This window comes from Myxocyprinus asiaticus, chromosome 40, assembly GCF_019703515.2.
Source record: "Myxocyprinus asiaticus isolate MX2 ecotype Aquarium Trade chromosome 40, UBuf_Myxa_2, whole genome shotgun sequence".
NCBI classification, from domain to species: Eukaryota; Metazoa; Chordata; class Actinopteri; order Cypriniformes; family Catostomidae; genus Myxocyprinus; species Myxocyprinus asiaticus.
In genome coordinates, this window is record NC_059383.1 from 30,940,306 (window position 1) to 30,953,742 (window position 13,437).

Below are 13,437 nucleotides of genomic sequence, written 5' to 3' on the forward strand. Positions count from 1 at the left end.
ATTTCAGTTTAAAGTGTTTTATTTATAACATCAAATAAAAGCTAAGACTAATTATCAGAAGAAATGGAGTCCTGACTCCTGACTGTTGCACCTTCAGGCACAGGAAACTGGGCTTGTAAACCTGAGTCTGTTCTATTTTATCTGCCTGCTCAGCCTAATTTTTATGTATACAACATTTACTACATTTATCCATTACACTCAAAACATTTTGTTATCCTGTTTCTAAGATTTACACACCCCAATATCATAAATATTTAATCAACATTTTGTCATTTTTTACAAAAATATGTTAATAAAACTTTATATATTTCATTTTTTACATTTTATTTTGTTAAAGATTACTAAATGAAATCTGAGTGAATTTTATTATGAAATTCAAATGTGTAAATCTTAAAAATCATTTTTTTTTTTTTCCTCAAAGTTTGACTTTTGTGCTGTCAGTGTGATTCTTATGGTTTAAAACATGGCATCTGTTTCCACAAGCCAGTTTCCTATGGTAAACATTAAAACTGGATGGTTTCAGAGCTTTTCCCCTAAAAGACTAATGTGTTAATGTAGCCCTGTATGAACAGACTTGTTAAATACTATGGTGAGGGAAACAGTTAACAGAATGGCATTTGGACCAGTTGGACATTGATACAAACTGCTTCTATTCTCAAGTTTGTCATTTTCTGTTGTTTTTTATATATAAGAAAAAATGTAATACCATATTATTATTATTGTAAGGATAATTTTTCAATAAACACATAAACCAGCACAGAGGATAAACTTCTTGTTCAAGCATAATTTCTGAGACTGTGCTGAAATTTCGTGATACGAGTGCTTGACATTAACACCCACCTATCCGCCAAGTGCGGGTAGATCACGGCAGCAGTGGGTAACTCCGTCACTCTTACTAGCCACTTTGGCGGGTGACGTTTTCAGGGTTTTTCCGCATTGAAAATTCTATAATTGTTGAGTTGTAGCCGAAACAAATGTAATTGTATTTATCTCGCATTCAGTGCTTTATAAGCACTTAACATAAAATTGTAAAGTTACATTAAAATTACCGACATGACATACATGAAGGAAGATGAATAAAAAGAAAAAAAAAGAAAAAAAATGAAAAGAACTACCTGAACCAGTTGTTGGGAAACTTGCCAACCCCACCGTTATGCACTCACATCACATTGGAATTTCTAGTCATGTTGTATCATGTCACTGTTTACCTTCACCCTTCTTTGTAGCACTGTGATCAAAATCAGAATGCGCTTTATTGCCAAGTATGCTTACACATACAAGGAATTTGTCTTGGTGACAGAAGCTTCCAGTGCACAAACAATACAACAACAAGACAGAGATAATAAAAATACAAATAAATAAATAATGAAATGCGAATAGAAAATACATGTATAGAAATACACATTAAGACAAAAAAAAAATAATATATATATATATATATATATATAATACATATGTACAAATACAAATCTGTTATATACAGATAGTGTAAGTTCACTGTGTGATTATTATAGTGCAAAACGCTGCAGTAATATACTTAGTCTGCATGTACTGTGTACATCAAAGTGAATAGGCTCTGGTTATGGTTCGCTGTGAATGTAAAGCACTCCAGGTTTACATGCATCCGATTCCAAACATTTTTGGCTTATACAAATGACTAGGGTAAACTACTAATTCTTGAGTTCAGACTTTGTTTAAAAATATGACATTTTTGATGCATTGCAATTTTCATTTGAATGATCCAGATATTGATTCTTAAATCCAAGATTGATGCAAGTAAAGCACTCAAATATACAACAACATTTTTCACTCACCAGTGAAAACGTAAGCAGCGAGATCCTTTTACTGCGTGTTGAGAGAAAAAGTTTGGTTTGACTTGTTCTGTGTAATGTGTCCAGGCAATCCATTTGTCATTGAACAATGTCTCTTTTAATATCCTTTCTGTTCTTTACAGTTTGTTAATCAAAAACAAAAACAAATAGAAACATTTAATTCCAATCATGCATAGCACGGATTGTCTGGATGTGACGGATGCCATAAAAAAGCTGTGCGACTTCACTCTCGTTAATATTTGCTCAACTAAAACACTTCTGTGAGATGTTTGCTGAACTGCTGCTAATCAAATAATGATCAGAACTTAAGAATTAAAAGCTGACAACACTTTACACAGTGTGGGATGTATAGAACAAACAGCTCTATATTGAAAATGATTTTGCATGTTTTTGCTCTCACATCACTGCCATGTTTCAAAGTGTCCATATCACTGGGATGGTATTTGGGCACTGGAATATCATCACTGACACTTTTAACTTTTGGTTTTGGAAACTTGATGTAATGCTCACAGTGTCATATCCAGTTGATGCTGCATGATATCTGTAAAGCCAGAGCCATTGAGATACCCTGACAGCAGGGTTCAAGGCTTCTATCCATATAAACTAGAGCTGTCAGACAATGATTCTCCACTCATTGAAAATGCATTGATTGCTGTTAGGGAATTTGTTTGCATATACACAGTGCATGCAAACAGTATGTAATAGTTCAATGCAATGACGATATTGTTTATAAGAAGGGGGGTGTGGGTAACATCTCTAGCACAGTCGTGTAATGACATTCTAGTAGTAGCGGAGAAACTTACTATTTGAGAAGGAGAAATCAAAGCTTCCTCTTTTATGTGTGATGACTGCTTGGATTCTGCATCCAGATCCACCTATGCTGCCTTCCAACATCCTCTCTATGAGTTCATCTTAACACTTATTCCATTAATGTTCAGTCAGAGTCTTTGACTCACTAAGCATTGCTGTAAGTGGCTTTCTTTCTTTGTTCTCTAGAGTGATGTATTCACCTCTGTTTCTTGCTGCCATTACTTCAATCATCTTTTTTTACTTGAGATCTATTAGTTATTAACAAGGACATGATATCTGTTTCCACAATTTCTTATCAAATATTGCAGTGCTTCTCCTTCACATGCAATGTACTCTTCAACCAACCTGTCCTTTATCCAGTGTCCATAAGCAAATAAAATCAGAGCATGTCTCCAGACACTCTCCCCCAAAAGCTTCATAAGGTCCTCCACTGTTTGTTGAGCTCTCTTTGAAAAGACTTTCGTACAGGTAACACCAGCAGGAATGCATGTGGACCTGGTTAGCAAACTGTCACACTGCGTAAAATTTCTTTTGTATTTTTCACTGTTAATTTGAAGCAGTTTGGTGTGTCAACCACAGAGACCTGCCATCTATCCGCTTTCCTCTGGTGCATCACACATTGCCTTGTTCTTGTCTGTTTTTTATACTCTTAAATAGAACAACAATGATGTTATAATAATAACGACAGTTGATATAAGATGACAAACTACAATATTGAAATTACAATACAGGAAGTAATATTACTGGTTGTAAAGGTTAACACTTCCTTGTGGAATGAAATACCTCTTTTGTCATATCCTCAAAACAATATCCTGCAGAATGATGTTCCCTAACATATTCTTTCCAGCCCCTACTCCTCCAAGAAGCACGATTCTCACATCTGAAAGATTTGCATCTATTGTTAAGAAGTGGCTGAATATGTATTATCTGCCATTAATAACTTAAATAGGCAACTTATGTCTCAGTAAGGAATATATAGGGTACCTACCCTTAAGTAACTGTTGAAGGATATCTCCTTTTTTGCTTATTTTCATCATGTTTATTTGGGCAGTTTTCAGTTTCAGTTCAAGCTCAATAGATGCATCTCTCTCCTTTTCTGGTAGATAATGACTTCTGTTGTTCTCCATCACCATTTCATCAATCTTCTCAAGGATTTCTATGACTTGGGTGCTGTCAGTGTGATTCTTACAGTTGATAACATGGTATCTGTTTCCACATTGTTCAGTCAGCCACTTAAGATGCTCTCCTTCCATTTCAATTCGTTCCTCCATGCTTGTGTCCCCAAGCCAGTCTCCTCTTGTGAACAGCATGATTGTATGGCTCCAGATATTTTTCCCCAAAAGACCAATATGTTCCTCCACAGCAGTTTGATACGATTTGTTAAATGCTATGGAAATGGGAACAGTTAAAAGAATGGCATGTGGACCAGGTGGACACACTGTAGATATACACTGTGTCTAATTTCCAGTTTGTCCATCTCTGGTGTCTTTTAAAGTGGACCAGCCTGGAGTGTCGACCACTGTCAACTGTTTTCCATTCGCTTCAGCATGACTGACTTCACAACGGACTGTTGTTCTTGAATCGTCAACTTCAAAAACTTCTTCACCGAGAATAGCATTGCCTACAGAGCTCCTTGCAGCCCATGATGCTCCAAGTATCACAATGCGCATATCATTTAGATGTTGCTCCTTATCTAAAAAGGCACATATTTTTTCTTATTGCTAATTCTGCACTTGCAAATATTTTGGCTTATAAAACAGGGATAGCATGATAACACTTTGTTAAACTTCCCCAGCACTAAATGACTGCATAAAATATCAGTCAATTAAATATTAAACCAAAATTTCCTGTCAGCTAAATTTTTAATTTATGTGTTACTGGTGTAATAATTTCTTACCTCTTGTGCATTCTTTAAGTTCAGACTTTTGTCTTCTCAAAGCAAGAATTCTTGGTTTCACTCTTTCCTCTCTTACATGGTCTCTCTTGTCTCCCACAGAGACATTTTCAAAATAATGTCCATTGTTTTGGGCTACCATTTTCTAAATTTTTTCCAGCAGTGTAATCACCTGAGTGCTGTCATCCCTGTTGTTAATGTTAAGGACATGAAATCTTTTCTGACATCCATAGGAAGTCTGGCCATTTTCTTTAAAAGTTTTATCATTATATGTAGCAATAGAGGTAAATGACACAACAGTGTATCCCCAGAGCTTCTGTGACAAAAACATAAGCTGTTTCTGCAATGCCATTCTATAGATTTTTGGAAAAGCAGAATCTACAGGAATGACTAGAAGGAAGACATGAGGTCCAGGAGGACACAGTTTTGGACATCTCATGATTTCCAGTCTATCAAAGATTGGAGTGTCTTCCACAGAGTAATGCCACCACCAGCCTGGCGTATCAACCACAGTAACATGTCTTCCATGTATTTCTCCTTCAGCTTGAACAGACCGTGCAGTTCTTCTTTCAACTTCAAAAACATTTCTTCCCAGAATTATGTTTCCTGTTGAACTTTTCCCAGTTGCTTCTGTTCCAATTAACTCCCTGCCCCCAATAAATACGATTCTATCTCTGAGAGTCTTTAAAAATAGTTAAACATTTAATTAGATTTTTTGATTAGACCGCTGTCATAATGTTGCTTTAAAAACACGGTATTTCTTTGGTGTAATTGTAGACATGATATACAGTATATAAAAGGAAAATGTTATAAAACACCTTACCAGAAAGTGATGTGGGGCAACTTTTCAACACCACTTTTTCTTGTCCTTGTCCAGACATGTTTCCTCTTTTCTAGACCTTTAGTTCTTATTCCCTAAATTTAATTAGTGGTTTATTACATTTAAATTATTTTACAAGTGATCTTGGCTGGTTCATAATTAGATGTTACAGTGTGTAAGCTGAACAAAAATGGTATCACGTAGCTGGCAAAATATTTTTGTTAGATATTAGTTGCGTAGATATTGATAAGCTTTTGACATAGAACCTAGAACTAAATAGCAACATGTATTCATCTGTAAATTACTTCTACCCCCTTATGAGTACTATCTGAGGCTTTCAACACATTTTTTTTCTTCTAGTCAAAACATACCTGTCATCTTGTCTGGTGCGTCACATCTGGTTGTTGTTTAACTGCTGAAATGGAAGTAAAACAGAAAATGCGTCTTTTTTTCTAGATTTGCAGTCTACAGGTTGAAGGTCATGTGAAATGAAGAATCTCAGACATTTAGTCCTTATTGTTTAGAAAAATTAAAAGAACAATTAGTGCTGAATGCTACCCCACAGTATTTATTGCATGGCTCTGCTCTATGAATTGTTCTTTGATGCAAAGTAAATTTGTCTTTCTTTGAAACTAATTTTACAGTTGCAAGTACTAGTAACATTAACTATTAAATAGCATATGGTAGTATATTTCTAGTAACTAGAACCCTTAAGAGGCTTAGGTGTTCTGTCATAAGTATGATGATGCTGAATCAGTTTATCATTGTTAGTGCAGTTTTGTTGCAGTGGATGCAGATAAGCTGAATGATTCATTTTTATTCTACTCCCAGAGCTCAACAATATATATATAAATAAATATATATAAATATATATATATATATATATATATATATATATATATATATATATATATATATATATATATATATACGGTATATGATATTGTTTTTTTTTTTTTTTTTTCCTGCTGGCTTAGTGGGGCCAGTAGTTCAGATTTTCTTCACCTGCCAAAGTTTTCACTGTCCCCATCACAAAAAACAAATATATATATATATATATATATATATATATATATATATATATATATATATAGTTTTATATTTAGCAATAATATACTATGTGCCAGAAAAACATTTATATTTTTTGTTAAATATATAAGTATACACAGAAAGAAAATTTGCTTTTAATTCATAATAATAGTTACAAATTACACAGCTATACTGTAACTCAATGACAGCTATAAATTAATAAACACACTTTTGATGAAAAATGATGCCATACTGTACAATACAAAACATGACTAGTTAGTCTTTAAATTACAACTTTCTTACTGTCTCTTCTAATATTATTACAAGTCATTCTCACAATTTCAACATAACCTTATTTATGTTAGCCAGCTAGATAACCTAGTACCTTGGTGACATTTAAATCAGCAGAATTAACAATAAGAAAGTTCAATACATCACATAAAACCAAATGTTTTCAAGGCATAAAACACATTACATTGTTTCTTAAAAGATTTATGTTTCTTCAGACTTTAGGCTACTTAATAATACCTGACTGTTCTTATTTTTCCAATTGCAGAAATTAATTATTGTCTGTAAATTCTTCTGTATGCAGGGCCATAACGACAATATACATTGAGGGGGACATGTCCCCCTCAATTATCAGTTATGGCCAAATTGCCAAAATGCATATATATATATATATATATATATATTGCTGTTGTCCATTATGCTCCGCTATCTAATTGTCGTTAAGTTGTTGCAGGAAAAACATAATGGTTTTAAAAAAGTTTATTTTTTTTGCATGCTCAGTGGTCTAACATCGCTCGTCAATGTCATTTGAGATAGCCAATCAAATCAAAGAATGCAGGACACATAGTAGCTAAGTGTAAATCTAGTTATTCCAGCACCATGCACCTGGAATGTCAACAGTTCAGGTTAAGAATGCTAGTGCCATGTAAGATGTAAGGAACTAACTAAACATGCAAGGCTTGCCCACTATTTTACGGTTGAAATGTTGTATCAAAAAACATATTTTTAAAACCAAAAATTATTCAAATGTTGGGCTTTATTCCGGAAATTATTGCATTCAGCGCCTTTAGTATTTTAATGCAAAATATAGAACCATTATATTTGTGACTTCAACACCCGTGACCTGCCCATCCCCAAAATGGTTTGGTCCCCAAAAATGTTCAAGACATGGTTACGGCCTTGACTGTATGTATGTTTGATCTTAGGGAGTTTGCCAAAGAGAGAGAGCGAGTGGAGAAGAGGCAGGAGTTTCTGAAACTCCGCAGACAGCAGCAGATTGAGAGAGAGCTCACTGGCTACCTGGAGTGGATCTGCAAGGCGGGTTAGTCCAAACATCCTTCTTTGCATGTCACTTTTACAATATCTTGTAGATTCTATTCAACACTTGTTCCTTAAAGATGCACTACGGAACTGTGTGCTCTCTAGCGACATCTGTGGTTGAAACTTACAATTGCAAGCAATTTGCCGAACAGCACTTTATGTGAGTTGTGTTTTGGCACTGCTCTCCTGCGTGGATTAATCTCATGGTTTGAGCTTACCTGGATATCCCTTGTGTGTAATAATGTCTGGGAGATATTCAGAACCGAAGTCATAACGTGCTATTTACATGTTGATATTATGTTATTCTATTAAACATTTAAAACCAAAATATTACTTGCTTTGATAAAGATAAACAACACTCGTATTTACATATTTTGAATGAATTTTACACTTGTAGTGCTTTTCTTACACTACACTCAAAGGGCTTATACATTGATAACAAACCACCACCAGTTACCAGTATATTTTAATACTGTATGATCATTCAAGTGTTTTATCTACTATTAATGTTTGTTAGTCAGAAGTCATGAATATTAGTAAACATGTTATAGTATCTTCACTCGACAGTGTATATACATCGCGATTGGTTAACACACGAGTAATGTTCGATTCATTCGAGCATGACAAGCAATATCAGCTTCAACAACCATACCAGACAACATATCCAAGCATTATAGCAAGTAAAGAACTTTGCCAAACATAAATAAACATTCATCCAGACTGCAGCAATGCTGTCCTGAACTGTGTAACTGTGACTGACTGAACTGAACAGTGTAGTTTCCCCAGCTGGAACACGTGAGAGCACATACTTCTTTTCTGTGTTTACGGACATGACGTAATGACATAAGGATGAATGACATAAGCCTGTGATTTCGTGACAATTCCGACCCGAGAGCTCAAAATACAAATTATTTTTATAGGTTTACCATAGTGAAATGGTTTAAGGTAAGTACATTGTTTTGAACACTGTTTTTTTAATTTTTATGTACTCAATCAATAATGGCATTTTGCTCATTTTAACAAAAAATTCTTCCGTATTGCAGCTTTCACTAATGTTCATTTCACATACTGGGTTTAGAAAATATAACTATTTTTAGAACAACTGAAAATGCATAATTTGTTTTAAACTTGGTATGATTTGGTTGATTGCAATGTTTGAATGTTTTACTGATACTCTTTGATATTTGTTTGTTACAGAGGAGGTGTTGCTGGCAGAGGAGGACCAGAATGCGGAGGAGAAATCCCCTCTGGATGGTGCGTGGTACAAGAGGAAACAGAACAACCCAGGTGAAAAGAGGGCAAGGGTCCATAGGACTGGTTTACCATAGTATATTCTATGATAAACCAGGCCAGTGGAAGGTATGACCACTCATTTCATGAGCCCTCATATGTGACCATAATTTTGGACAGTAAAGGGGCAAAGATGGCTTTTGGATGGGTTCAGTTGTGTTTGAAGTTTGATCTTTTCACCTGGGCACAGTTGCTGGATAGGTGAATTGAACACTTATGTTGTACAAATGAATTATTTTTTTTTCCATAAATGCAAGTTGTGTGGCTTTCAGTCCATGTGTGTTAGCTTGAGGCCATATATATGCTAGTGTACTCCTAAAAGGAGTAAAAAGTTTAAAAAGAAATGTGTCCAATAAAATGCTCTCTAGAGTATGAATGTCCCCTCCTACCACTTGCCACCTGACTAGCAATAGCAAGTAGCAATTGTTTATGGCTATGAAACAAACTAAAGGCTATTGGCTTTGATATGTCCCACCCCAACTTCCTGTTTCAGTAGGAAATGTGTGTCAACACAGCAAAGAAACATCATGGTTACTTGTATAACCTCCATTCCCTGATGGAGGGAATGAGACGTTGTGTCGATGTAGTGACACTAGGGGTCACTCTTGGGAGCACAAGACACCTCTGGTCTTTGATAAAAGGCCAATGAAAATTGGCGAGTGGTATTTGCATGCCACTCCCCCGGACATACGGGTATAAAAGGAGCTGGTATGCAACCACTCATTCAGGTTTTATGCTGAGGAGCCGATATAAGGTCCGGCCATTTCAGCAGGTAGTTCAGCATTGTGGCTGGAGGGACACAACGTCTCGTTCCCTCCATCAGGGAACGGAGGTTACACAAGTAAACATGACGTTCCCTATCTGTCACTCACTCGACGTTGTGTCGATGTCGTGACACTAGGGGTCCCTATAAGAAACGCCACAATTGGCTGAACTGTGTTACGTGAACTGGTGGTGTGTGGTGGGCAGACTACTGTGTGCCTCATAGCCAGCATACCAGGTCGACACGTAACCTCCCCCAACATAGTCATGAGTGTCGAACAGCCCTTTAGGGACAAGTCAACTACCCAAAAGATAGAGACAGGCTTAACCCAGTCGTGGCCTTTTTCCCCTTCTCTTTTTCCACTCCCTAAAAAAGAAGGGGGATTATCCGACTGGGCCGCCAGGTCTAGTCGGGGGGTGTCCCTCCCAAGGGGAAGACACCGCGGAGACCACACCTCGCCCAAAGGGGGGGGGGGATATTTAAGTGGAAGAATATGTCACATGGTCTTTCCAACCATGTGGAGAGTCTTCAAGGTAGATCCTACCCAACGGGGGAGGAGTTACTACAAACATGGAGACTGGGGCAGAGGGGCTCTGCCATAGGAAGACGCAGTTTGCCAACAGGGAAATGAACTAGCGGAAGATATATATCGCATGGGGTTAGCCTTACAGGGAACCACCACATGCAGAGCACTTACCCCAGAACAGGACTCTTAGTTAGCACTTGTACTGGGCCGGCAGCGAGTCTCTCCGAAAACTCGACTGCCACAGGGCTCGGAGGAAGTCAACCAGTGAACAAAGTTTGTGAACACTACTGGGAATTAATGGTGCACATCTTCAGCTCCAAGAGAGGTGGAAGGTGCTATGTGCAAGCGATACACCTGGCCAGCTATCCCGGGCTTATCCGCTTGTGTTGCATGCCACTACCTGGGATGAAACCGGTTCCACCTGGAGGTTGTAGAACCTTGCAAAGGTGTTGGGTGTTGCCCAGCCCGCTGCTCTGCAAATGTCTGTTAGAGAGGCACCTCTGGCCAGGGCCCAGGAAGCCGCTACACCTCTGGTATAATGGGCTCGTAGCCCTACCGGGGGCGGCATGTCTTGGGCGAGATATGCCATAGTTATGGCATCAATGAGCCAGTGGGCAATCCTCTGCTTGGAGACAGCACTTCCTTTCTGCTGTGCACCAAAGCAGACAAAGAGCTGCTCAGAGATTCTAAAGCTCTGCGTGCGATCCAAATAGATGCGTAAAGCATGCACCGGACACAGCAACAACAGGGCTGGGTCTGCCTCCTCATGGGGCAGTGCTTGCAGGTTCACCACCTGGTCCCTAAAAGGGGTGGTGGGAACCTTGGGCACATAGCCTGGTCGGGGTCTCAGGATCACGTGAGAGTAACCTGGACCGAACTCTAGGCACGTTTCGCTGACAGAGAACACTTGCAGGTCACCTACCCTCTTGATGGAAGTGAGTGCAGTCAGGAGGGCAGTCTTGAAGGAGAGTGCCTTAAGCTCGGCTGACTGCAAAGGCTCAAAGGGGGCTCTCTCTAGACCCTGAAGAACTACAGAGAGGTCCCATAAGGGAACGAGGTGCGGTCTGGAGGGATTCAGCCTCCTGGCGCCTCTTAGGGACCTGATGTTTCCCTTAGGACTTACCATCGACTGAGTCATGGTGTGCTGCTATGGCGGCAACGTACACCTCCAGCCTCTCCTGCAGGAAGGAAAGCACTGATCCGACTGCACATCTCTGGGAGTCTTCGCGTCGGGAAGAACACCACTTAGCGAACAGACGCCACTTAAAGGCATACAGGCGCCTCATAGAGGGGGCCCTAGCCTGAGTGATCATGTCTACCACCGCGGGTGGTGGACCGCTTAGGTCTTCCGCGTCCCATCCAGGGGCTAGACATGTAGATTCCAGAGGTCTGGGCACGGGTGCCAGAGGGTGCCCCGTCCCTGAGAAAGAAGGTCCTTCCTCAGGGGAATTCGCCAGGGGGGAGCTGTCGCGAGGAGCGTGGGGTCCGAGAACTATGTCTGGGTGGGCCAGTAGGGTGCTACCAGGACGACCTGCTCCTCGTCCTCCCTGACCTTGCACAGGGTCTGTGCAAGTAGGCTCACTGGGGGAAATGCACATTTGCGTAGGCCAGGGGGCCAGCTGTGTGCCAGCGCATCTATGCCGAGGGGAGCCTCGGTGAGGGCGTACCAGAGCGGGTAATGGGAGGATTCTTGGGAGGCCAACAGGTCCACCTGTGCCCGTCCGAATTGACTCCAAATCAGCTGGACCACCTGAGGGTGGAGTCTCCACTCTCCCCTGAGGGTAAACTGCCGTGACAGCGCGTCCGCTGTAGTGTTGAGGTTGCCCGGGATGTGAGTGGCTCACAGCGACTTGAAGTGCTGCTGATTCCAGAGGAGGAGACGGCGGGTGAGTTGTGACATACAACGAGAGCGCAGACCGCCTTGGCAGTTGACATATGCTACCGTTGCCATGCTGTCTGTCCGAACTAACATGTGCTTGCCCTGGATCAACGGCCGGAACCTCCGCAGGGTGAGCAGAATTGTCAACAACTCGAGGCAGTTGATGTGCCAATGCAGTCACGGGCCCGTCCAGAGGCCGGCGGCTGCGTGCCCATTGCAAACAGCACCCCAGCTCGATCTGTCGTGACCATGACGTGCCTGTAGACCAGTTCTAAAGGAACATCTGCTCGTAGAAATGAGAGGTCAGTCCAAGGGCTGAAAAGACGGTGACATACCGGCGTGATGGCCACGTGATGTGTCCCATGGCGCCATGCCCATCTCAGGCCTCGAGTCTGGAGCCAGTGCTGAAGCAGCCTCATATGCATCAACCCGAGTGGGGTGGCCACCGCAGAGGAAGCCATATGCCCCAGGAGCCTCTGAAAAAGTTTCAGTGGAACCGCTGTTTTCTGTTTGAACGGGCGAACTCATCCGGGAGCCCGATTGGGGCAGACAAGCGTACTGGGGAATGGGAGGTCCGCGGGGGGATACCCGGCGGAGACGATCCCATTGGGGTCCCCAAATCGCCCCCAGTGCTAGCCGCGCTGGCCTCATACCCGTAGGTAGAAGGACCGAGGCGGGGAGCCGCTGGGGTGGCTTGCTTTCTTAAGAAAGCAAGCCGCGACCGCAACGTTGCCATGGTCATGTTCTCGTAGTGAGAACATGAACCATCCACAAACGCTGCCTCCTTGTGGGTTGCGCCCAGACACGAAAGACAGCGATCATGACCATCCGAAGTTGAGAGATAACGACCGTAACCAGGAATAACACACAATCGGAAAGGCATCTTTAAAAAGACGCGTCTTTACATTCCGTGTGTGTGCTCTTTTAGAGAAATATATACTCTTTTAGAGGGAAAAAGCTCTTTCAGAAAATATACTCTCTAGTTTTTCTGCCGAAGCGCCCAGGGTGTTCTCTGCAGTGCACCAGTGCAGAGGAGGGAGAAGCCGCTGAAATGCGCCGTCAGATCCAGCAGAGGTGAATGAACAGTAGTATTCAGCTCAATGAGCATGACCGTTCGGCTTGAAGAGAAAATCTGAATGAGTGGTTGCATACCAGCTCCTTTTATACCCGTATGTCCGGGGGAGTGGCATGCAAATACCACTCGCCAATTTTCATTGGCCTTTTATCAAAGACCAGAGGTGTCTCGGGCTCCCAAGAGTGACCCC

The 13,437-nt window shown here is 40.7% G+C and overlaps 1 protein-coding gene across 3 annotated transcripts in view; it reads left to right on the plus strand.

Annotated features, from left to right (window-relative positions):
- The window catches only part of LOC127430573 (probable voltage-dependent N-type calcium channel subunit alpha-1B), a 192,544-nt gene that overhangs the window by 104,813 nt on the left and 74,294 nt on the right, over positions 1-13,437 (plus strand). For all 3 annotated transcript variants that reach the window (XM_051680419.1, XM_051680421.1, XM_051680422.1), the window contains exons 10-11: positions 7,600-7,715; positions 8,912-9,001. In XM_051680419.1, the coding sequence (XP_051536379.1) occupies positions 7,600-7,715; positions 8,912-9,001 (206 nt within the window). The remainder of the gene's footprint in view (positions 1-7,599; positions 7,716-8,911; positions 9,002-13,437) is intronic.